Source organism: Gopherus flavomarginatus, chromosome 14 (genome assembly GCF_025201925.1).
Source record: "Gopherus flavomarginatus isolate rGopFla2 chromosome 14, rGopFla2.mat.asm, whole genome shotgun sequence".
Taxonomy (NCBI): Eukaryota; Metazoa; Chordata; order Testudines; family Testudinidae; genus Gopherus; species Gopherus flavomarginatus.
The window spans coordinates 25990394-26013252 of NC_066630.1; the positions used below are offsets into that span (position 1 = coordinate 25990394).

At 45.2% G+C, this 22859-nt stretch overlaps 1 protein-coding gene across 1 annotated transcript in view; it reads right to left on the reverse strand.

Moving 5' to 3' along the window:
• Nucleotides 1-1117: 1117 nt before the first annotated feature.
• Nucleotides 1118-22859, reverse strand: part of ABCC12 (ATP binding cassette subfamily C member 12) — a 100735-nt gene continuing 78993 nt past the window's right edge. Inside the window, exons 24-30 of the mRNA XM_050923038.1 lie at nt 22453-22542; nt 22145-22334; nt 10847-11006; nt 9188-9266; nt 8732-8845; nt 4160-4324; nt 1118-1758 (exon numbers count right to left, since the gene is read on the reverse strand). Coding sequence (XP_050778995.1) covers nt 1666-1758; nt 4160-4324; nt 8732-8845; nt 9188-9266; nt 10847-11006; nt 22145-22334; nt 22453-22542 — 891 coding nt within the window. The 3' untranslated portion in view covers nt 1118-1665. The remainder of the gene's footprint in view (nt 1759-4159; nt 4325-8731; nt 8846-9187; nt 9267-10846; nt 11007-22144; nt 22335-22452; nt 22543-22859) is intronic.

Consider the following 22859-nt stretch of genomic DNA (forward strand, 5'->3'; position numbering starts at 1 on the left):
TAGGCCCTTTAGAAAATATTCATGACAACAGTAGACAGAAAACACTTAACTATTGTGGTTCAGTTCTCATACTATACTGTATGAGAAAGCTCTAATTAAATAACTGAACAAAAAATGTATATGGAAGGAGAAGATTTCCAAGAAATTTTTACTTTTTTCACAAGCGATCAGAGACAAACATACAAGTCTACATACCAGTGTATCTGCATGCACAATTATCTGTTGCACACAGGAAAATCCTGCTTTTCCATTGAAAAAAAGGAAGTATCCTCACAAAAGGAGGTCTCCTGAAAATTTGGGCCATAAAAGGAAATATTAAAGAAACACATAACATTGCAGAAAGACAAATTTTGTGAAGCTGCATTGTCAGACGTTTTGAGTAACATATTTGAATGATAAACAGCAAGATTAGTGGCAGAGCTAATAGACAGTCAAGAGAGGTGGCTGCGGCCTTTACGTGTATGTCTGGTGCCTTTTCATTCATATTTTGCATTGACAAAAGGAGGTGTACAACACAAATTTTCACATGGCACTGGAGACCAACCCCACCCTGCACTGACCCGATGGTTGCTTCTGTCCTGGAGGGCTGCGCATTATGACATGACACTGTGACCCTATATAACATGTCACAAACCACTCACTGCAATTTCACCCAGCAACCCCTTCATCGTGAGGAGGGGTAGCTGGGCCAAACCTGAATGGTGCTGCGACCCTGTGCACTAGGTCATAGCACCTGGACTAAGGAACTGGGCCCTGCCCTGCAGGACAGGAGCCATTGCTGCTGGGTGAGTGCAGAGTGGGCTCACTCTCTAACACCCCTGTTCCCTGGGGCCTTCCTTTTGCACCAGATCAGAAGTAGGGCTGTGATGCTAAGGTGGAGGATGCAGAAGGCATGATAATATGTGAAATACACAGGCATGATAACATGTGAAATTAGCAAACCAACAGGTATAATTGAAGGTGGCACCACTAATTATCCATTGCCACTTCTGGCTGCAAAACTTGACTTTGCCACTGAGCAAGAGATAAAAGTATTGAAACATAAGCTTCAATGGATAAAATTTTATTTTTTTCCAGTCTGTAATGATTAATAGATCACATGGAGTATACAGGATAATCATCTTTACACCAAACTTGCCAACAAACTGTATTTCATACCTTGGATCAATACACCTGTTGCATATTAAAGTGAAAGATATTAATCTGCACTTACCCATAAACTTCCAGTCTTTTCACTTCTAATTTTATAATAAAGCTTTTAAAAATATTATTGTCTTGCATTTTCCAGTGTTTCATCATTTATATTTTTATGGGAGAGTACAATATTGGACTGGTTTTAAATGATAAAATGTGATACTGTAAAAATAGTACATTTCCGTAGTTTCCACTGGCTGGGTGCACTATGACGCACATGCTTCATTCCAGACTTCAAACCAGATGTGAAGTAAGCAACTAATTCATCTGGCATTTATTCTAGCTTAATCCTTAGTCTTTTTAGGTGATGTTACGTGACTGGTAGTGACATGACTTTCAGCTAAAGGTCACAATTTTAATTTCTAACCAGATCTTGTTACTGGAAGTTAATATGGCAATCTAGTTATGTCTTTATTTCTATCTATATCACACATCCATCTTCAGTGATCGCATGGCCAAAACAAACGTCTTCTATAATGCCACTTTGTTTGCTGCAGCCAAGAGTGATCCAAATGCAGAATCTGGTTTTTGTACAAGATCTTCGGGCTTGCCAAACTCAATTACCTGAAAGTCAGCAGGAAATAGATTGAACAAATGTCAAATAGGAACCAAAAACACAAATGTTTTTGAGTTTCACACTATATAAAACTTCTTTGGGTGAGGATACCATCATAGGTTATGGGCCTATGAAAAGAGTGGCTGGGGAAGGGTCTGTGGGTTATGTGCAGGAAATCAAACTAGATTATCATGATGATCCCTTCTGGCCTCAAAGTATATTACATATCAAGTAATAATGGCAGTATGAATTTGCTATAGACCACCAGCACTAGAGAAAAGTGAGAGGAAAACATCTGTGAAGCAATTTATGATTCTCTGAACCTCAGTGCTTCATACTCATGGTAACTTTTTGATTACCCAAAGATAATAAATAGAGCCACAAATCATCAGCAGAGACATTTCTATATTACTTAAAAGACAACTTATTAGCTAGTGAGGGATGGGGGCATGGTCAGAGAGCTGCTAAGCTCCAGTTTTTGCTGGCCAATGTAATGGTCTTGTAAAGACCATTACCAGCTGGCATAACCCTGAGACTCTTCTAAGTGGCACTGGTTCCCTGATCAAGGGGTGCAAAGGTCACAAATTCCATCTTTCCTTCCCCATCAATTTTTACTTGCCAACAAGGATCAGAGCCAAAGGCATCACTTTACAGACAGTTAGATAAAAGTCTGTTTTCAGAGTAGCAGCTGTGTTAGTCTGTATCAGCAAAAAGAGCAGGAGTACTTGTAGCACCTTAGAGACTAATACATTTATTTGAGCATAAGCCTTCGTGAGCTATAGCCCACTTCATCGGATGCATGCAATGGAAAATACAGTAGGAAGATGATAATACACAGAGAACATGAAACAATGGGTGTTATCATACATACTCTAACGAGAAGGATCAGCAAAATGGACACCATTAAATTAGGCTTGAATATAGACTGGGAGTGGATGGGTCATTACACAAAGTAAAACTATTTCCTCATGTTTATTCCCCGTCACCCCCCACTGTTCCTCACACCTTCTTGTCAACTGGTGCAAATGGACCATTTTGATTACCACTACAAAAAGCTTTTTTCTCTCCTGCTGGTAATAGCTCCCCTTAACCGATCACTCTCATTAGAGTGTGTATGGTAACACCCATTGTTTCATGTTCTCTGTGTATTATTATCTTCCTACTGTATTTTCCACTGCATGCATTCGATGAAGTGGGCTGTAGCCCCCGAAAGCTTATGCTCAAATAAATTTATTAGTCTCTAAGGTGCCACAAGTACTCCTATAAAAGTCTACGTAACTCTGCTGTGACTATACCCAGAATATTGCATTCAGTTCTAGGCACCTAATTGCCAAAATGCTACCAACAAATAGGGAATTCAGAGAAGAGCAACAAAAATGTTTAGGAGGCCGGAGAGACTGAAGAGTTGTTGACACAGGAAAGTTTTTCCAGTTCTACCAATATAGTTAAACTGATATAACTCTCCATGTGGACACTCTCATTCTAGAATAAGAATGGTGTTTTTTTCAGTTTAATTTAAACCCCTTCATAAGCAATATAAGCTAAAGCAAAAAAAGCTTTCTTACACCAGAATAAAAATATCAGTTTAAATTCATGTCAGTTTATACCAGTATAACTTTCCTCAGTAGAAAAGCCCTGATTTATACCAAAAAAAAAAAAAAAAAAAGGATCAAAGGCTCTGTCCTGCAAGGTGCTGAGTTACTCTGGCTCTGATCCAGCAAAGAATTTAAGTATGTGCCAATAGGATCGCTTGCTCTTAAAGTTAAACTTAATTTATTTACGAGCTTGGGGGCAGAATGTTGAGCACATTACAGAACTGAGCCCCCAAAAAGTTGAATAAATATAGCATGGCTGAGCAATAATGAAAGGAAATAGGGGAGGGCCATGGCAAAAGTCTAAATATTTGAAGGGTGTAAACACCAATGATGAAGAGAATATTTTGGATGGTTTGGAGTCTGAAAGAGAACAATGGGAAGAAATTAAGAAGAAACTTAAGGAAAAGCTTCCCTGCAGCGTGGGGCACGGGTCGCTTGCTGGTGGTGTCTCTGCAGCTTGAGGTCTTCAAACCATTTTTGAGGATTTCAATAACTCGGTCCTGGGATAGGAGTTGTATAAAATTGGATGGGTGGGGTTCTGTGGCCTGCCTTGTGCAGGAGGTCAGACTAGATGATCAGATTGGTCCCTTCTGACCTATGAGTCTATGAGTCTATGAGTAAAAGAGATCTATTAGGCAGTAGAAAAGTTTTCCCCGAAGGAAGTAGTAGTGAAAGCCCCATTGTTTCAGACATTTTAAAGTAAACCAGACATAGAACTAATAAATGTACAATAGGGAATAAATGTACAGTGGCGGAGTGATGGATTAGATGATCTAACAGGTCTTTTCCCTTTCTAACTTCGTTGATTCTGTACCTTTCCATTATCCATAACCAGAATATGATCACACTCCAGAACAGTGTTTATGCGATGCGCAATGGTTAAGACTGTGCAGTCCTTGAATGCTTCTCTGATTGTGCTCTGAATTAGTGCATCAGTTTCAGAATCAATTGAGGCCGTGGCTTCATCAAGAAGTATGATCTGTTGAGGGGGGAAAAAAACTTAAAAATACAATATGTATTTTTTAAAAAAATCTTTATGCCTTACAATGCTTTTATACATGAATAAATAGGAACATATATTAAAAATGGCATTTATCAAGTTAAAAATAATTATTATAAAATAAACATCTAACAATCAGATTAGACCAAAAAAATGAAAATCTGATTATTAAATTATCATCATTGGGGTTTATTTGAGAATTTGCAAGATGGGGAGATTTTGATTTGATCCCTGATCCTGTAAATACTTATATGCATGATTAACATGTGAGACTACTCATGTTACAACTACTTATGTGAGGAAAGTTAAGCACATTTGTGTGTAGGATTGAGGTGCAAATCAAATACTCACTACACTTCAGATTCTCAGAAGAAACCCCAGTGATGTGAATTTGATTCTCATTTTTTCCTGTTCTATTTGTATTGTTAAGATAAGCATTTTAAAGATTTCTCCCATACTGACTTCAATGGGGCTACTCAAATCAGGGCCGGCTCTAGCAATTTCGCTGCCCCAAGCACGGCAGCGTGCTGCGGGGGGCGCTCTGCTGCTCGCCGGTCCCGCAGCTCCGGTGGACCTCCCACAGGCTTCCCTGCGGGAGGTCCGGTGGTCCCGCAGCTCCGATGGACCTCCTGCAGGAGTGCCTACGGATGCTCCACCGGAGCCGCAGGACCAGCGGACCCTCCACAGGGATGCCTGCAGGATGTCCACTGGAGCCGCCTGCCGCCCTCCCGGCAACCGTCAGAGCGCCCCCTACGGCATGCCGCCCCAAGCATGTGCTTAGCGTGCTGTGGCCTGGAGCCAGCCCTGACTCAAATGCATAAATTTAAGCATGTGGTGTTTATAGGATTAGGGCCTTGATTTGTAATATATTTCTGCTACTTGCTGGTGGAATGTGCAGTAAGGTACAGGGGGAATGTGCCGATGATCTGGATTTTGTAATGATTTGGGTATTATTTTTAACGAATGGCAAAGCCAATTACAGCTTGGGCTAGGCATTCTTTTATGTCTTTTTAAATCTAAATGAATAAATACTCATTTTAATAATTGGATACCACAGTTATAAACTGAAATTTCCACAAGATCGGGAAATTTTAAGCATATTGGTCATCTAAGCAATAGCACCATCTTCCTCTTCAGTTGCGAATAACTGAGTGGATACATAGACAATAGAAAATGAAAAGCACCAAAAGTTAGTGATCTCATTCTTGTATTTCAGTATTATTTAGATAGTTCATCCTCTAACACAAATAAGACTATACCCAGAAACAAAAGTAAGTATGGGGCTGTAACAGAATACACCCTGTGTTCATACCATACACGCTATTGTAATAACCGTTGTACAAAGTATGCCTTGTAAGGTATCATTTGAAAACTCATAATTTGTTGTTCAGTATCGTCTTGATAAAATGTGTGGCAAAACTCTATGTAAAATTGTAAAATTTTCCTGTATGGTGTTATTAACATAGGTTCCAAACGTCACAGCCCTGCCCAAACAGAAGGTGGCAAACAAGTCTGCCCTAAACAAAGGAATGTGTCCTTGACATAATTTGCATTTACGTATTAAACAGTCATCAAGCAAGAAGGGAAAGAGAGACAGCTCAAAAAGGCGAGGGGAAAAAACAGCAGGGAACATCCTCCAGCATAGATTCTTTGTCTTCTAGTGCCCAGCTGGAAATATTTTTCAAGAGGGGGACTGAAACCATAAAAGGAAGGGCAAAAACCCCAAGGCACCCCTCTCTCTTTCCCTGTCTATCACATTCATTGCACCTGAAGTGACAAAGGAAGCATTTGTTGGACTCTGGGGAAAGGATCCTGACATACAGTTTAGTCAGTAAGACTGCTGAAAGCATGTGGTGAGAATCTTTGCTTGAATCTGATACAGTTTGTTAAGTTAGGTATTTGTAAATGTCTTATCTTTATTCTTCTTGTAAGCATTTCTGACTTTTATGCCTCATTTCTTGAACTCACTTAAAATCTCTCTCATTGTAGTTAATAAACTTGGTTTATCTAATCTAATGTATTCAAACTGAAGTGTCTAGATAATTCCATTTAGGGTGACAAGTTATGTGCATATTATTCTCTTAAAGGAATAATGGACTTAAAATATTTTGTACTGTCTAGGAGAGGTCTGGACAGTACAGAAAATACATTTCTGGGGGAAAACTGGGACTAGGGGAGTGTTGGAGGTCACCCTGAAGTACAGCCAAGGCTGGTAAGAGCTGGAGTTTAATCGAAGTGTGGCTGGAAAGCTGCAGTTACATACAGACATATAGGAGGTGGTTTGCATGCTGGAAGGCTGTTTGGGAGTGGCCCAGATGGGAGCTACTTCAGCAAGGCATTGTAAGTCCCCCCTCCCCTAGGTGGCAGGGCAGGGATGAAAAAGCCCCTCATTGGTCTGGACTGTACCCTGGTATGTCACTGGGGCCAGTTGTGTTTGTTTTTCAGGAAAGATTTAGGTCCTTAATCCTTCTCTCATTGAAGCCATTGGCAAAACTTTCTGGGTGACTCCAAATGGAGGAAGATTGAGTCCTAGAAGAGCAAATTATGACCCCTATTTTATGAAGTGTTGAGGAAAATTTAAACTTGAGTTACAGGAGAGAAAAGATAGGACACTTGCAAAGAGGACTCTAGGAGGCAGAAAAGAAGCAGTCTTGTAAGTGGAACCCAACGGCAGTTTTATATGTATCATCTAATATGTGCCTGTCTTTTGGGGGGGGGGGGGTTCTGACTTAACTTTAACAGCTAATGTATATGGATATAATTTCTTAAATGGCTATGTATGCAAACAACAAGATCCTGGTGTGGGTGGGTCCTGTGATCCTTCCTTACATTGAATGGTACCTTACTCCATGAAGAGGCTCATTTTATTTCAGTGAGACTAGATTAAGATAGAATCTTGCTCCTATCTAGTTTCTTGAATTGCACAGTGTGCGCCTTCAGAATTGCAAATGTGGGTTTAAAGAGGAGGTTGAAGCCCTTTGGACATGGGGTCCACTACATTAAAATACAGAATCCATGTTTGCGACCATCCTGATACAGTTGCAGACATGAAAGGGTTTGCCAGAGCTGGAAATTCATAATTTAAAAAATATTTTGAAACTTTTCTTGGGGGAGGTGGGGAGAGAAACAGTGGATCCTTGGAACTTTTTTTCTGATGGTTTAGACGATTGTGGAGGAATAAGAAACCTATTATAAACTAACACCACACATCTTGTAGTATTAAAAATGGGTCCAGATATTTGTATAGATCAGTGCCAAGTGACAATATGTGCATGGCTTTATTAAAATGAAAGGTACTCAAGATCTTGAGGCTTATACATTAATAAGGATTTACTGATCCAACCTTCATTGATATTCATGGTCTTTCCGCTGAGTAGAAACTGGATTGGGCCCTTGCTGAAAATTGGCAGTAAGTCAGTCCCCATTGTCATGTTTATGCTCAAATACGCAAGTTAAAGCCAAATAAGCTTTTATGCTTTTACAGACAGATGTAGGAACTTGTTTGTTACTGCTTTATTCCCTTAGAGATTATACAGTGTCACCACTTGAAGAGTAGCCTGATGGACCAGGCTACAAGGTTATTTAGTTTCCTGACAACACTGGGAAATCCCATTATGGATTAGTTCTCATGGTCTCTCTTACAGGTTTTAAACCTTCATTCTGAATAAGTTTGACTATGTATATTTGAGCATAAAAAATATTTGTAGGGATGTGCTCCTCTGGGGAGAGAGAATCCCTGCAGATAGAGCCCTCTTTTGAAATTTAAATTTCATTTTCACTTGAAAAAGCATAGCTGAGCAATAGGCAAATCTCAAATATGCTTTGCCAAGCAAAAGACAAAAGGTTAGACCCTCAGCTGGTGTAAATCAGCATAGCTTCCCTGAGGTCAGTGGATTTATACCCGCTGATGATCAGGCTCCATGATTTTATAAATTAAAAAATGACCATAGGCTTCCTGTCCTCATAGTGCTATTAAGTAGTAGGACAACAAAACTTTGTGGCTTCAAATTGCCAAAAGCAGCAATTAAAGTGAGCAGGAGACATTGTTAGTGTGAGATGTATATATTGTTGGAAAATAAAGAATATGGGTGTTCAACCATTAACTGCAGTAGATGTTTAGTGTTTAATATGACAAGATATAGGTTGATTTATGAGGAATCTAAAAAGTGGAAAAGATTTGGATCAAATACAGCAAATAAGAAATGCTGAAAAATATATTTCAATTAAGTTGACTTTACTCATAAGCTAGTCATAAAACTGAGAACAAACATGTTCGTTTCTTTGTAGGTTTCACCTTTTCCCCTCTGTTAGAGGGGAAAAAATTATTGCTACGCTCATGTATTCGGGACCACTGCTAGAAGTATCAGAATCTCTCCCATTACTTACTTGTGAATTTCGGAGGAGTGCTCTTGCCATACAAAGCAGCTGTCTTTCCCCTACTGAGAAGTTTTCTCCATTTTCAACAACTTCTGCCTGTAATTTTCCTGGGAATTTCAATATCTAGAATACAAAGAAAAAGATGCAATGACAATACATATTATGCAATAATATATATTGATTGTGCATGATCATACATTTATCAGGATGTTCTATTTTCATGATCGTTAAAAAGAGTGTTGTATATTTCAAATAAACACTTGCCATTATAACATCAAAAAGGAAAGCAATGTGGTAAGTAGACATTATTCACAACTAATGAGATTATATATTAATGCCTCACTATTATTAATGCCATACCAGTCTATCATGATAAATTAGATGCCGTAACAAACAGTAAATAATGACTTTCCTTTTATTATCTTTATCAGAAAATGAATTATGACCAAACCCCCAAAAATGTACCGTCTCTTTTATAAATGTTCTTTCCAGAGCTTTCCAGATCTGCTCATCTGTATAGTTACCAAAAGGATCTAGGTTGTACCTGACAGGCAAAAATTAAAATGATTTTTTTTAAAAAATAAAACACAATATAGTACAACAATATTTTGTAAATTACTATCACAAGTCACTTTGAACATGAAATATTTTGGCTGAATGGCCAAAGAACTTATTTCTGTACATTAATTTTTATAATGCATATTTTCAATAATTTTTCATACATTGTTTTCCTATATTCTGAGGTCTTAGCTGGTTTGAGGGAAAAATCGGTTTGTCCTGTTGATACTTATGGATTCATGATTATTCCATATGTTGATATTATTATAAAAATATAGTAGCTATATTCAGGGTTTCAGTGTTAGTGCTAATGTGATCTGATGCCTTCTCTTCTCACCCAAGTGGGGTTTTTTATTAAGGAATTTAAGGAATGTTGGTGAACAAGGCTGGGCAGCATATTCCAACACTAAAGAGGAGCATGAAATATTGCATGGAGGGCATTGTAAAAGAAGATGAAGGTCTTATGAAGGCCGACTGGAGACGAGGGTGCAAGGGTAGTGTAGGCCTGGTTGAAGATGTAGGCAGGCACTGTCTGACATAGGGCTATGAAGGCAAATGCAAGAAGGTGAGCATGAAGAACAGCACAATGGGAAGCCAGGAAAGTAATGCAAATAAAAGGATGATGTGGTTGAAGTGACAGCCAGAGAGATGACTTTTGGCAGTAACATTTTGGATACATTGGATAGGGACAATGGAGAGTGGTGGCATCACATTTAATGAGGAATGGAGGTAGTGGAGAGGATCTAGAATGAAGGACAATGAGCTCAGCTTTGCCCTCATTAAGTTTGAGATCATGGTGAGCCATTCAAGCTGATTTATCTGAGACATAATGAATTCTGCTCCTATGAAGATGAGTGATTTTTAGGGGTTAGTTTCCTCCCATTCACAAACCGTTTTCATTATTGGTAAACTGGGAATTTCAGATGTTCTGTGTATATTTTATGAAACTCTTTTTTCAAAAATTTGATTCCAGGATAATTACTGGACTTGGACACAGGTCATCTAGGTTCAATTCCCAGGGCTGTCACAGACTTCCTGTGTAACCTTGGCAAGTCACTTAGGATATGTCTACACAGCAGCTGAGAGGTGCAGTTCCCTCCATGGGTAGACATACATGCACTAGTTCTGCTTGAGATGGCACCTAAGAATACCAGTGTGGCCCCAGCAGCTTGGGCTAGCTGCCAGAGTACAGTTTCCCCCAATCTCCTGGGTAAGGACATGGGTCACCATCCATGCTGCCGTGGCTATACCATTGTTTTTAGATGCTAGCTAGAGCAGAGCTACTGCCTCTATATCTACTTGTGCTGGGAATCGCGCTCTCAACTACTGTGTAGACATACCTTAGCCTCCCTGCGTCCCAGTTCCTCATCTGTAAAAGGGGATAATAATACTTAGTTTATTCCACCTTTGTCTGTTTATACTGTACGCTTTTCTTACTATGTACATGTATAGCATAAGGGGGTTTGGATCTCAAGGCTTCAATCTCAAACCAAAATGTCTCAATTTATGATTTAATGAGATTTCACTTCTCAACAAATGTTAATTTATAATTATAAGAACAACTACCTTACTGTACCTACAAACAGAACAGGATCTTGAGGAATAATAGAAAGCTTTGTTCTTAGATCTTCCAAACTAATAGTACAGATATCCACATCATCAATCAGAATAGTACCAGCAGTTGGTTCTACTAGTCGAAAGAGTGCAACTCCTAATGATGATTTTCCTGTAGGGGATTAAAAAAATATTATTCAGATAAACTTTGACTTTTATAAACAATGACGTGAAGTGCATTTTAGTCTACCTGGAAAGTTCCAGGTTTGATATATCTGTGATCCGAACTCTGTTTTACTCACAGATCAGTTATAGCACAGTTAGCAGCAGTGCAAGTTGCTAAAATGTAGTTGTCTGTACCACTTCAGTGTGTCTCAACACTTATATAAATTGATCACTTTGAAGGTGAGAGGTAAATTCATTCTCCATGCTTATTCATTCTTGGGCTCTCTGCTAAATATGTTAACAAGTTTGCCAATAATGTTAATTATAAATGAAGGATACTTACTTGTAACCAGAGTTCTTCCAGAACACTCTGTAAATACCCATTAATGGGTAATGTGCCGCCTGGTGGTGCCTAATGATAGAACCTTTTTCAAGTAGTGCCCACAGAGTACACATGTGCCTGCCATCTCAGCATCCTCAAATGTTTCAAGGGTAATCTATATGAGGTGGTGGTGTACCCCCGTCCACCTCTTTCTTTCCACCACTAACCCAGAGAACCAAGGTAAGACTCTGAGAAAGAGGGGAAGGTTATTTACTTGCACCCGAGTTGTGGTGTGAATATGCAGAATCGTCTCGAAGAACTCCAGTTACAAGTAGCCAACCTTCACTTCTTCTTTGAGTGACTCTGCATATTCATACTTATGAGTAGTTTGGTACACAGTACTGAAATTTCAGCAAGAGGGAACAGAGTCCTAATCAAATAATGATTGAAGTATGTCTCTGCTAACTCTGGCATCTGCTCTTGAAGCAAAATCCAAAGCGTATTTTTTGATAAAAGTACAATAGACTCACCTCGAAGTAGCAGCTTAATAGATTTCTCCAGTAGGAACATGTTTAAAGCATGCAAGAGATGTTACCGTTGCTCTAGTAGAATGATACTTCACAATAGCAGGCACAGGAACTGCCACTAACTTATAACATTCAATTATACATTGTTTAACTGATCTAGAAATAGTCTGAATAGTTACACTATTACCCATATGATTCTTAGCTTAAGAGACAAATAACCAAGATGACTTTCTAAAACTCTTTGTTCTATTTTAAATAATATGCCAGAATCTTTCTAGCATCTAAAGTATGTAACTCCAATTCCCCTTCATTAGCATGTGGTTTAAGGGAGAAAAATTAGGGGAAACAAATTAATAGTTCTTCTTCGAGTGATTGCTCACATCCATTCCAGTTAGGTGTGCGCGCCGTGCGTGCACGTTCGTCGGAAACTTTTTACCCTAGCAACTCCAGTGGGCCGGCAGGTCGCCCCCTAGAGTGGCGCCGCCATGGCACCTGATATATACCCCTGCCAGCCCACCCGCTCCTCAGTTCCTTCTTACCGCCGTGTCGGTCGTTGGAACTGTGGAGCGCGGCATAGCTGTCCTCCACGTCCCTAGCTCTCCTTGTTCTACGGTTGATAGTTGTAGTTAGTAGTTAAGTGTAGTTAGTTATATAGTTAATAGTGTAAATAATATTGTAGATATTTGTTAGCCGGTTTGGGCCGTAGCCCTTCCCGGCACCCGGCACCGGGCTCATGCCTGGTTCGCCGGGCTTCAAGCAATGTGCGGCCTGTAAGAAGCCGATGCCGACCAGCGACCCTCACGACGCGTGTCTAAAGTGCCTGGGGGAATCGCACAGATCGGACAAGTGCCGCATTTGCAAGGCTTTTAAGCCTAGAACAAAGAAGGAGAGAGACCAGAGACTTAGGACTCTCCTCATGGAAGCGGCACTCGAACCGGCAGCTTCGCAGGCCGTCATCTCGACACCGGCACCGGATCGCGCCGGCACCGGAAAGACTCCCCGGCACCGACCTTCCCCGGCACCGGGTGCAGAAGCAAGACCCTCGAAGTCTGCAACTCCATCCAGGCAGACTCGAGTGGAGCGCCCGGCACCGACATCTGCCGCGGCGCTACCAGCAGCGTCGACTCCGGGCCCGGAGGGTCCGTCGACTCCGGTCCCGCCGAACTCCCCCATAAGATCTGAGGTTGAGCTATTGGTCCCATCGACGCCAGAGACCTTCGCCTCGGCACGGGACCTCATTGCCCTGACTGAGTCAACTCAGCCTCCACCCCCGGTACCTCCGGTGCGGGTAGCGTCCAGGGGCAAACCTATGATGACAGCGCCGTCTCGGGACTCACGCTCGCTGTCGAGGTCCCGACACAATGGTCGCTCAAGATCCCGCCGCCGCTCGCAGTCCCGGCACTGCTCCCCTCGGCGGTACCGGTCGTACTCGCGGCACGGATCGGCCTCCAGACGGTCATGGTCTGGTTCCAGCCGCCGATACCGGCACCGGGACTCTAGGAGCCAGTCCCGCCGTTGATCAGCGCACTGGTCGACCTCCCGGCACTGAGCTGGTGGCAGGTCCCGGTCCCGGTCGACCTCCTGACACCGCGTCGGTGGCAGGTCCCGGTCCCAATCCCGGCACAGAGTCAGCAGCCGGTACCGGTCCCAATCCCGGCACCGAGTCCAAGACAGACCCCGGTCCCGATCCCGGCACCGGTATGACTCCCGGTACCGGTCCCCGACACCGAGAACATCTTCGGCGCCAGGACGCAGAGACTCTTACCAGCTGCGGTCGGCCCCTCCATGGCCTTCCAGACAGCCGTCGGTGTCATCGCAGGCGGACAGTGTATACGCGCTGGGCACTGACAGACAAGCGGCCCTTTTTCAAGACCCTCCGCAACAGGACCAGGGTCCGCAGCAGTGGGGGTTCTGGACACCCTGGGCGTACCATCAAGCCCAGGGCCCCCAACAGCTTCCTCCTAGGCCTGCAACGGCAGAGCACAGGGCGCCGGAGGCATCGTTGTCTCGCCCCCCTCCCTCCCCGGACGGGGAGGACGGGTCAAAGCAACAGGATCCTGATCTCCCTCCTGAGCCAGAGGCGAGGGCTGAGGCGGACCCCCCGCTGGACACTCTCTTGCCGGGGGTCTCCTCATCGTCTTCTCCCGATGAGGCAGTGGCTGGCACTTCCTCTAATAGCCCTCCTCCACTAGATCTCAGGGCACATCAGGACCTCCTCAGGCGCGTAGCACAGAATCTGAGCCTGCAAGCTGAGGAGGTCTCTGAGATCGAGGACTCCGTCGTCAGCATCCTCTCCTCCGATGCTCCCACCAGGGTCGCCCTGCCCTTCATTCGGACGATCCAGGCCAACGCCAATACGATCTGGCAATCACCGGCCTCCATCCCCCCTACTGCACGGGGTGTCGAAAGGAAGTACATGGCCCCCTCCAAGGGCTATGAGTACCTCCATATTCCCCCGACACCATGCTCCCTGGTGGTACAGTCAGTGAACAAGAGGGAGCGTCATGGACAGGAAGCCCCAGCCCCCAAATCCAAGGAGGCCAGGCGTATGGACCTCCTCGGCCGCAAGGTTTATTCGGCTGGGGCCCTTCAGCTCAGGGTTTCCAATCAGCAAGCCCTTCTTAGCCACTACGCATTTAACTCTTGGGTGGCAGCGGATAAGTTCAAAGAGCTGCTGCCACAAGAGGCGCGTCAAGAATTTGCGGCGATTCTTGACGAGGGCAAGAAGGTTGCACGAACCTCGTTGCAGGCCTCCTTGGACGCTGCAGACTCGGCTGCCCGTACCCTCGCCTCGGGGGTGACGATGCGCCGCATCTCCTGGCTTCAGGTTTCTGGCCTTCCACCGGAGCTCCAATACACCATCCAGGACCTCCCGTTCGAAGGCCAGGGCCTGTTCTCGGAGAAGACAGACCCCAGACTGAAAAGTCTTAAGGTCAATCGGGTCATTATGCGCTCCCTTGGTATGCACACGCCTGGGACGCAACGCAGACCCTTCCGGCCGCAGCAACAGCAGCAGCGTCGGCCATACCCCCCGTTCCGCCAACGGCAGGACCTTAATAGGTGTCGCGGCAGAAACGGCAGGCGCAGGCCGTCGGGCAATCAAGGGAGGCAAAACCAAAGCTCCTCTAAAGCCCCACCTGGACCCAAACCTTCATTTTGAAGGTGCGCCCAAGGGCGTAATACCAGTATCCCCCATGGATCCTTCCCCCCCGTTTTCCAACCGCCTTTCGTTTTTCCTCCAGGCGTGGTCCCGGATAACATCCGACCGCTGGGTCTTACGCACGGTGCAGACGGGATACCGTCTGCAGTTTGTATCATTTCCTCCCTCCCGCCCTCCACCCTCGTCCCTCTTCAGGGACCCCTCTCACGAGCAATTCCTCCGCCAGGAGGTACAGACGCTCCTCAACAAAGGAGCTATAGAGGCGGTTCCGGAGAACGAGAAGGGCAAGGGGTTTTATTCCCGCTACTTTCTGATCCCCAAGGCCAAGGGAGGCCTCAGGCCTATCCTCGACCTGCGAGAGCTCAACAAATATCTAGTGAAGTTGAAGTTCCGCATGGTATCCCTGGGGACCATTATCCCATCCCTGGATCCTGGAGACTGGTATGCCGCCCTCGACATGCAGGACGCTTATTTTCATATTGCCATATGGCCACACCACAGACGTTTCCTTCGGTTCGTGGTCGGCCGTCTTCACTACCAATTTGCGGTCCTCTCATTTGGCCTTTCTACGGCTCCGAGGGTATTCACAAAATGCATGGCTGTCGTTGTGGCACATCTTCGGCGCAGTCGCATTCACGTGTTCCCTTACCTCGACGATTGGTTAATTCGGGGCACGTCGGAGCTGCAGGTCCGCAGCCACATCCGCAGGATCACCGGCCTATTTGCTACCTTGGGCCTCATGATCAACGTGGACAAGTCCACCCTGCTCCCCTCGCAGAGGGTGGAGTTCATTGGGGCCGTCCTGGACTCCACCGTGGCCAGGGCCCTTCTGCCGTTGCCGAGGTTCCAGTCGTTGTCGGCGATCGTTCAGCGCTTGCTGGCAGCCCCCCTGACATCGATACGGACATGCCTAACCCTGTTAGGCCATATGGCAGCCTGCACGTTTGTGACCGGGTATGCACGGCTCCGCATGAGGCCCCTCCAGTCTTGGCTCATCGCACATTACCGGCCGGCAAGGCAGTCACTAGACATGCTGATCACAATCCCCCAGGGGGTGTTGGATTCTCTCAGTTGGTGGCTAGACCAGTCCGTCGTGTGTGCAGGGCTCCCATTCCACCCACCCCAGCCCTCGGTTCCCTAACGACGGATGCCTCAGATCTCGGCTGGGGGGCCCACCTGGGAACCCTGAGGACACAGGGCCTGTGGTCCCCACAGGAGGTGGAGCTACACATCAACAAGCGGGAGTTGAGGTATTTACCGACAACACGACGACCATGTACTATATCAACAAGCAGGGTGGCACCAGATCCTCTCCCCTATGTCACGAGGCGATGCGACTCTGGGACTTTTGTATAGCCCACTCCATTCACCTCACGGCTTCCTTCCTCCCCGGAGTACGGAACACGCTGGCGGACCGCCTGAGCAGATCCTTCCTCGCGCACGAATGGTCCCTCTGCCCGGACGTCGCCCTCTCGATTTTCCAGAGGTGGGGTTGTCCCCGCATGGACCTCTTCGCATCCAGGGGGAACAGGAAATGCCAGGCGTTCTGCTCCTTTCAGGGCCGGGAACCCGGGTCTATAGCGGACGCCTTCCTTATTCCGTGGACGACCCGCTTGTTCTACGCATTCCCCCCGTTCCCACTGGTCCACAGGGTCCTTCTGAAGGTGCGCAGGGACAGGGCCCGCGTGATCATGGTAGCCCCGGCGTGGCCCAGGCAACATTGGTACCCCATGTTGCTGGACCTGGCCATAGCCGACCCAGTTCCCCTGCCCCTTCACCCGGACCTGATCACCCAGGACCACGGAACTCTCTGTCACCCGGACCTCCAGTCGCTGCACCTAGCAGCGTGGCTCCTGCGTGGCTGACCAGTTCTGAGTTGCGCTGCTCCACCCCGGTACGTGAGGTACTCTTGGGCAGCAGGAAGCCTTCCACTAGAGCGACGTACTCGGCCAAGTGGAAGCGTTTCTCCTGTTGGTGCGTGGAGAAGGGTCTCCTCCCGATGGAAGTTTCGGTGGCCCATATTTTGGACTATATTTGGTCCCTTAAGCAACAGGGCCTGGCGATATCGTCCCTGCGGGTCCACCTGGCGGCTATCTCCACCTCTCACCCGGGTGGGGATGGCCGCTCCGTTTTCTCTCACCCAACGGTGACTAGATTCCTTAAGGGGCTGGAACGTTTATACCCTAACGTCCGACCCCCTGCCCCTACCTGGGATCTTAACCTGGTGTTGTCTCGGCTCATGGGGCCCCCCCTTTGAGCCGTTAGCTACTTGCTCCCTGCTCTATCTTTCTTGGAAGACTGCCTTTTTAGTAGCTATTACCTCAGCTAGACGGGTGTCAGAACTCCGGGCTCTCACGGTAAATCCCCCGTATACAGTCTTCCATAAAGATAAGGTGCAGCTGAGACCGCATCCTGCCTTTCTCCCCAAGGTGGTCTCAGCCTTTCACGTCAACCAGGAGATCTTCCTCCCAGTTTTTTTCCCAAAACCTCATTCTTCACGCAGAGAGCAACAACTCCACTCGCTTGATGTCTGTCGGGCTCTCGCGTTTTATGTGGAGAGGACCAAACCGGTCCGCAAATCCCCCCAGCTTTTCGTGGCAGTAGCGGACCCCATTAAGGGGCTTCCCATTTCCTCGCAGAGGTTATCCTCGTGGGTAACGTCCTGTATCAGGACCTGCTATGACTTGGCTCACGTTCCTACGGGCCATGTGACTGCGCACTCTACCAGGGCGCAGGCGTCGTCTCTGGCTTTCCTCGCCTGTGTGCCCATCCAGGAAATCTGTCGGGCAGCGACCTGGTCATCGGTCCACACCTTTGCTTCCCACTACGCCCTGGTCCAGCAGTCCAGAGAGGACGCGGCCTTCGGATCTGCAGTGCTCCATGCCGCTACTTCTCACTCCGACCCCACCGCCTAGGTATGGCTTGGGATTCACCTAACTGGAATGGATGTGAGCAATCACTCGAAGAAGAAAAGACGGTTACTCACCTTTGTAACTGTTGTTCTTCGAGATGTGTTGCTCACATCCATTCCACACCCGCCCTCCTTCCCCACTGTCGGAGTAGCCGGCAAGAAGGAACTGAGGAGCGGGTGGGCCGGCAGGGGTATATATCAGGTGCCATGGCGGCGCACTCTAGGGGGTGACCTGCCGGCCCACTGGAGTTACTAGGGTAAAAAGTTTCCGACGAACGTGCACGCGCGGCGCGCACACCTAACTGGAATGGATGTGAGCAACACATCTCGAAGAACAACAGTTACAAAGGTGAGTAACCGTCTTTTTGATGGGTAATTCAGATGCTATTTTTGTAGAGACTTGGAGTCAGTTCTAAGAACCATCTTGTCTGTATGTGTCATAAACAGATGGTTAAGGGTTAATGCCTCTTTTACCTGTAAAGGGTTAAAAAGTTCACCTAGCCTAGCTAACGCCTGACCAGAGGAACCAATGGGGGAACAAGATGTTTCAAAAGGAATGAGGGAAGTTTTCCCTTTGTTTAGAGTTTCAGCTGGAGTGAAAAAGATCAAGGAACCAGCCTCTTATCAGAGTAGTAAGTTTTAGAAAAGAATAAATAGGTTTATGTTTATTTCTTTGTAACCTGTCTTATGCAATTAGAAGTAGAATCCAATTGGGTATTTTTTTTTGTGTAACTAAATTTGTACCCAGGGGAACATCCTCTGTGTTTTGAATCTGTTGTCTGTGAGAGTAGCTGGTATGCTAATTTCTCCCAGAGGGTTTTCTTTTACCTTTCTTTTCTTTAATTAAAAGCCTTTTTCTTAATAACTGATTGTTTTTTTCTTGTTTTTAGATCCAAGGGGATTGGATCTGGACTCACCAGGGATTGGTGGAAGAAAAGAGGGGGGATGGTTGATTTCTCCTTGTTTTAAGATCCAAGGGATTGGATCTGGACTCACCAGGGAATTGGTGAAGGAGTCTCTCAAGGCTATCCAGGGAGGGGAAGGTTTTTGGGGGGGAAAGGGAGTGATCCAGAGACTGAAAATTTTGGATGGTGGCAGTGATTCCAGATCTAAGCTAGTAATTAAGCTTAGAAGTGTCCATGCAGGTCCCCACATCTGTACCCTAAAGTTCAGAGTGGGGAAGGAACCTTGACAGTATGAAAAATAGTAGATGATGGAATTGCCATCAGAGCGGACATTTTGATGCCTGAGATCCGTAAAAAGGGAGATTGTGGAGTTGATATGAAGTAGCAGGCCTTCATATGAAGAAGACTTCAGCAGCCAATTGTCCAAATATAGGTAAACAAACATACCCTGCTTTCTTAAATGCACTGCTACTACAGAGAGCCACTTTGTAAAGACTCATAGTGTTGTAGAAAGGCCAAATAGCAGGACGTTGTACTGGAAATGTTGCTGGGCCATAACAAAACAAAGGCTCAGATAGATTGAAACATTAAAAACCAGAACTTCCAAATGTACTTGTTCAGTTTTCTGAGATCTAAAATTGAAGAGAATCCCTCATCTTTTCCTGTACCAGAAACTATCTTGAATAAAACCCGGATACCAAAGATGTTTGGATATCTCTTTGACAACACCTAGCAGAAGCAGTTTTTGAACTTGTGATAGAATAGCCTCATGAGACAGTTCTCTGTAAAGGGAAGGTTAGGGAGAATTGAAAGAGGATAGTTTTTTTATTTATATGGCATACCCCTCCTTGATTTCTAGAACCCACTTATCTGATGTAATAAGCCTTCAGTTCTTTCTGAAAATGACTAGCCTGTATCCAAATAAAGGAAGGGAGGAATTGTCACTTATTGGTTCCTGACTCCCAATCCTCACATCAAATATCAGGCCTGGTGTTCAAGGAAGGTAAAGAGGAGGGAGCAGGTTGTTCTGTCTTAGGTGTGTATCTAAAAGCTTTCTTCTTGCACTCACTCTGAGATGAAAACAAAGCTTACTGATGCTGACATCTGTGATTTGTGAAAAATAAGCAAATGACTAAGGTAAAATTGTCTCTGATAATGGAAACAAGGAGTGTGGTCTCTTTCTGAACCAGGGGTAGATACCCAGTGAACAAGCAGTGAATTTGCTATCTGTTAATTTTTCCAAAAATTCATCTATCTTAATGTGTCCCTCTCAAAAAGAAAATCTTCCATTTTAAATTGGTATCCACAGCCAGTGAAGAGGAACAAAGCCAAAAAGGTCTCCTTAAGGTAACCACAGATGCCAGTGCTCTAGTGGAAGAGTGAGAAGCATCAGCTGAAGCCCTGAGAGCATGCTTCACATTTTGTCCCTTCACCAAAATAACATTTGCCAACCTTCTCTTATTGTCTGGCAAAGCCTGAACAAACACAGATGCCGTGACCACCTGGTAATTAGCCATCCTAATACCAAGAGATGAGGAAGAAGAAAACTTCCTTCCCCTCTCTGTCAAGAGTCTAATGAGCCTAACTGGACCTAAACTTATTAGTAGCAGCAGCTACCACAGTGAACTAGGCAGAGGGTGAGTGTGACAGTAAGAAAACCCCAAGTCTTAAGGTATCTCATACAATTATCTGCTTTTTCAGAAATACACTGACTGGAAGCAGGGATTGCCCAAACAGTCCTAGAAGGCTGTAGGAGACCATCTAGTATCAGCAACCACATCCTATTCCAGAAGGCAACCCCAAGAATGCTCAATCCTGGGTAGAAGGTTTCCTCCACAGCCACAGAAGGTAAATTCAGGGTGGATGCCATGTGGTCCACCAGGTCATGAAACTGCAAAGCATCCTCAGAAGGAGACAAAGCAGAAGCAATACTTACTTGCTCATCAGGTGACAAGTCACATCAAAGCCTGTGTCTATCTGCTCTTGTTCAAAAAGAGAAGCTACCTCTCTCTTCCTCTTTAGAAAACGTGTCAGGCACAACTATCTGCGCTGAAGATAGATCTGGTGGAAACAGATCCAACCGTTGCTCAGCTACTGGATCCATATCTGCTGAAACATCACCTCTCCATCCATAAAGAGGATGACTCAAAAAGTCCTGTGGTGGAACCCAACCAGGAGTGCCAGTCTCTCCAGTAGCTGGGATTTGGGAAGATGCCCATAGGAGACAGAACAGTATTGGAGTGGGGAAACCCAGGCTGAGAAGGCATAAACTTGGATGAATCAGGTCTCTTAATTCTTCATCTGCCTACTCCACCTGATGATCTAACCTCAGATCTGCTGTGGACCTCACAGAAGACACCAACAGAACTGGCGGGTGAAGAGCAATAGAAGGTGAGAAAGTTCTGCTTTGGGACCCTGTTGGAGTCCTAGGAGGAAAAGGCACAAATGGATTCAGAGAAAGACTAACATTCTCCTCTGCTCGTCTCCTTTTTCAAATGAAGAGGAAGCAGAGCACTGACAAGCCATCTACCTCTCACTTAGATCTGTGGAATGCTCAGATGCAGGATTGTTCACTTCAGCCACCACAGTAAGAGACCTTTTTGGATTAAAGGATGACTCCAGAACAGCAGTGAGGAAATAGCTGGCCTCACAGACCTACAAAGTACCAGATCCAGCAAAATACTCAGCTCCACACCTCTGGTCTTTGAAGTTGAAAGTGGAACCAACTTGGGCTTCAGAGATGGAACTGCAGAGGCCATGTCAGAATCAGATGGATCCATCAGAGCCCTGAAATTGGCAAGAAAGCCAGCTCCCAACTCCCCAGGTGTTCTGCCAGGTCTCTGCTCCAAGCTGGCTGCTACCCAGACTCCCGGCTTGGGGTTCCCCCCGGAGTCCTGACTCCCGACAGGGAGCACAGCAGCCGACTGGACTCCAGGCAGGATCTTCCTACTGGAGGCAAGAAGCCCCGGAGGGCAGCTGGGCTCCCAGTGGGGAGTGGTGGGGAACTGAGTTCCCTGGCCCTCAGCCTCCTACAGTGCCTCTCTTTAGTCGGTGGAAGTGCTCCTGGTAAGGATGTGCACCACCGACAAAAGGAGAGTAGTGTGGACATCAGCCATCACAGGAAGTTGACTTAACATAGGTTGACTTAAGGTTGCGGTGTAGACGTTCCCTTAATGGCAGAGCTGAGTCCTTTTAATGTAATGTCACAATTTACAGATAAACTGACTATAGAAAACAGTGAACTATCAAAAATATGTAATAAATTAGTATGAGGGGCCAGAGAGAAATTTGGGGGGGAAAGACAAAATGGTATATCACACCAGAGCCTGTTCTTCCAACAATACCAATTGTTTCTCCACCATGAATGCTCATATTTAAACCATTGAGAACAACAGGAGTGTTGTTTCTATATTTCATCTGGTAATCTTTAAATGTGATGTCCCCTCGATGCGGCCAGCCTTTGGGAGGGTTCACTATATCTGCACACTGGGAGGCCTCAGGAACACATGTCTACAAGTAAGGGAAAAAAGGGAAAACATTTAATTGAGCCACAAAGTCAACAGTTAAAGATTTCCACAATATTTATACACACGGTAGTCTTAGTGGCCCATTTAGATGTATTTCTTACCGAGATATATTCTTGTATCTGTTCAACAGAAGTGAATTTAGCTTCTGTCTCAGTCCCTGTTCTTACACATACTTGGAGAAGTCCACTCAACTATTAAAAAAATAAATAAAAACCTTAATGGAACTATTCATATGCATAAAGTTGAGCATGTGTCATAAAACTTTGCAAGAAAAGGGCCTAAAACATAACAAACTCGTTAATATTTATATCTGAACTCTTCTGACCATTGTCCAGAGCTTCACAGGAAATCTCTTTCTGTCTAACAAGTGATACATATAATAGTGGTCACTTAGGGTATGACTTTCAAAAGCACAAAGGAAAGTTAGCCACCCAACTTCCATTGATTTTCAGTTTGATTTGAATGCCTGATTGCCCTTCGTGTCTTTGAAAATCAGTCCCTTACAGTC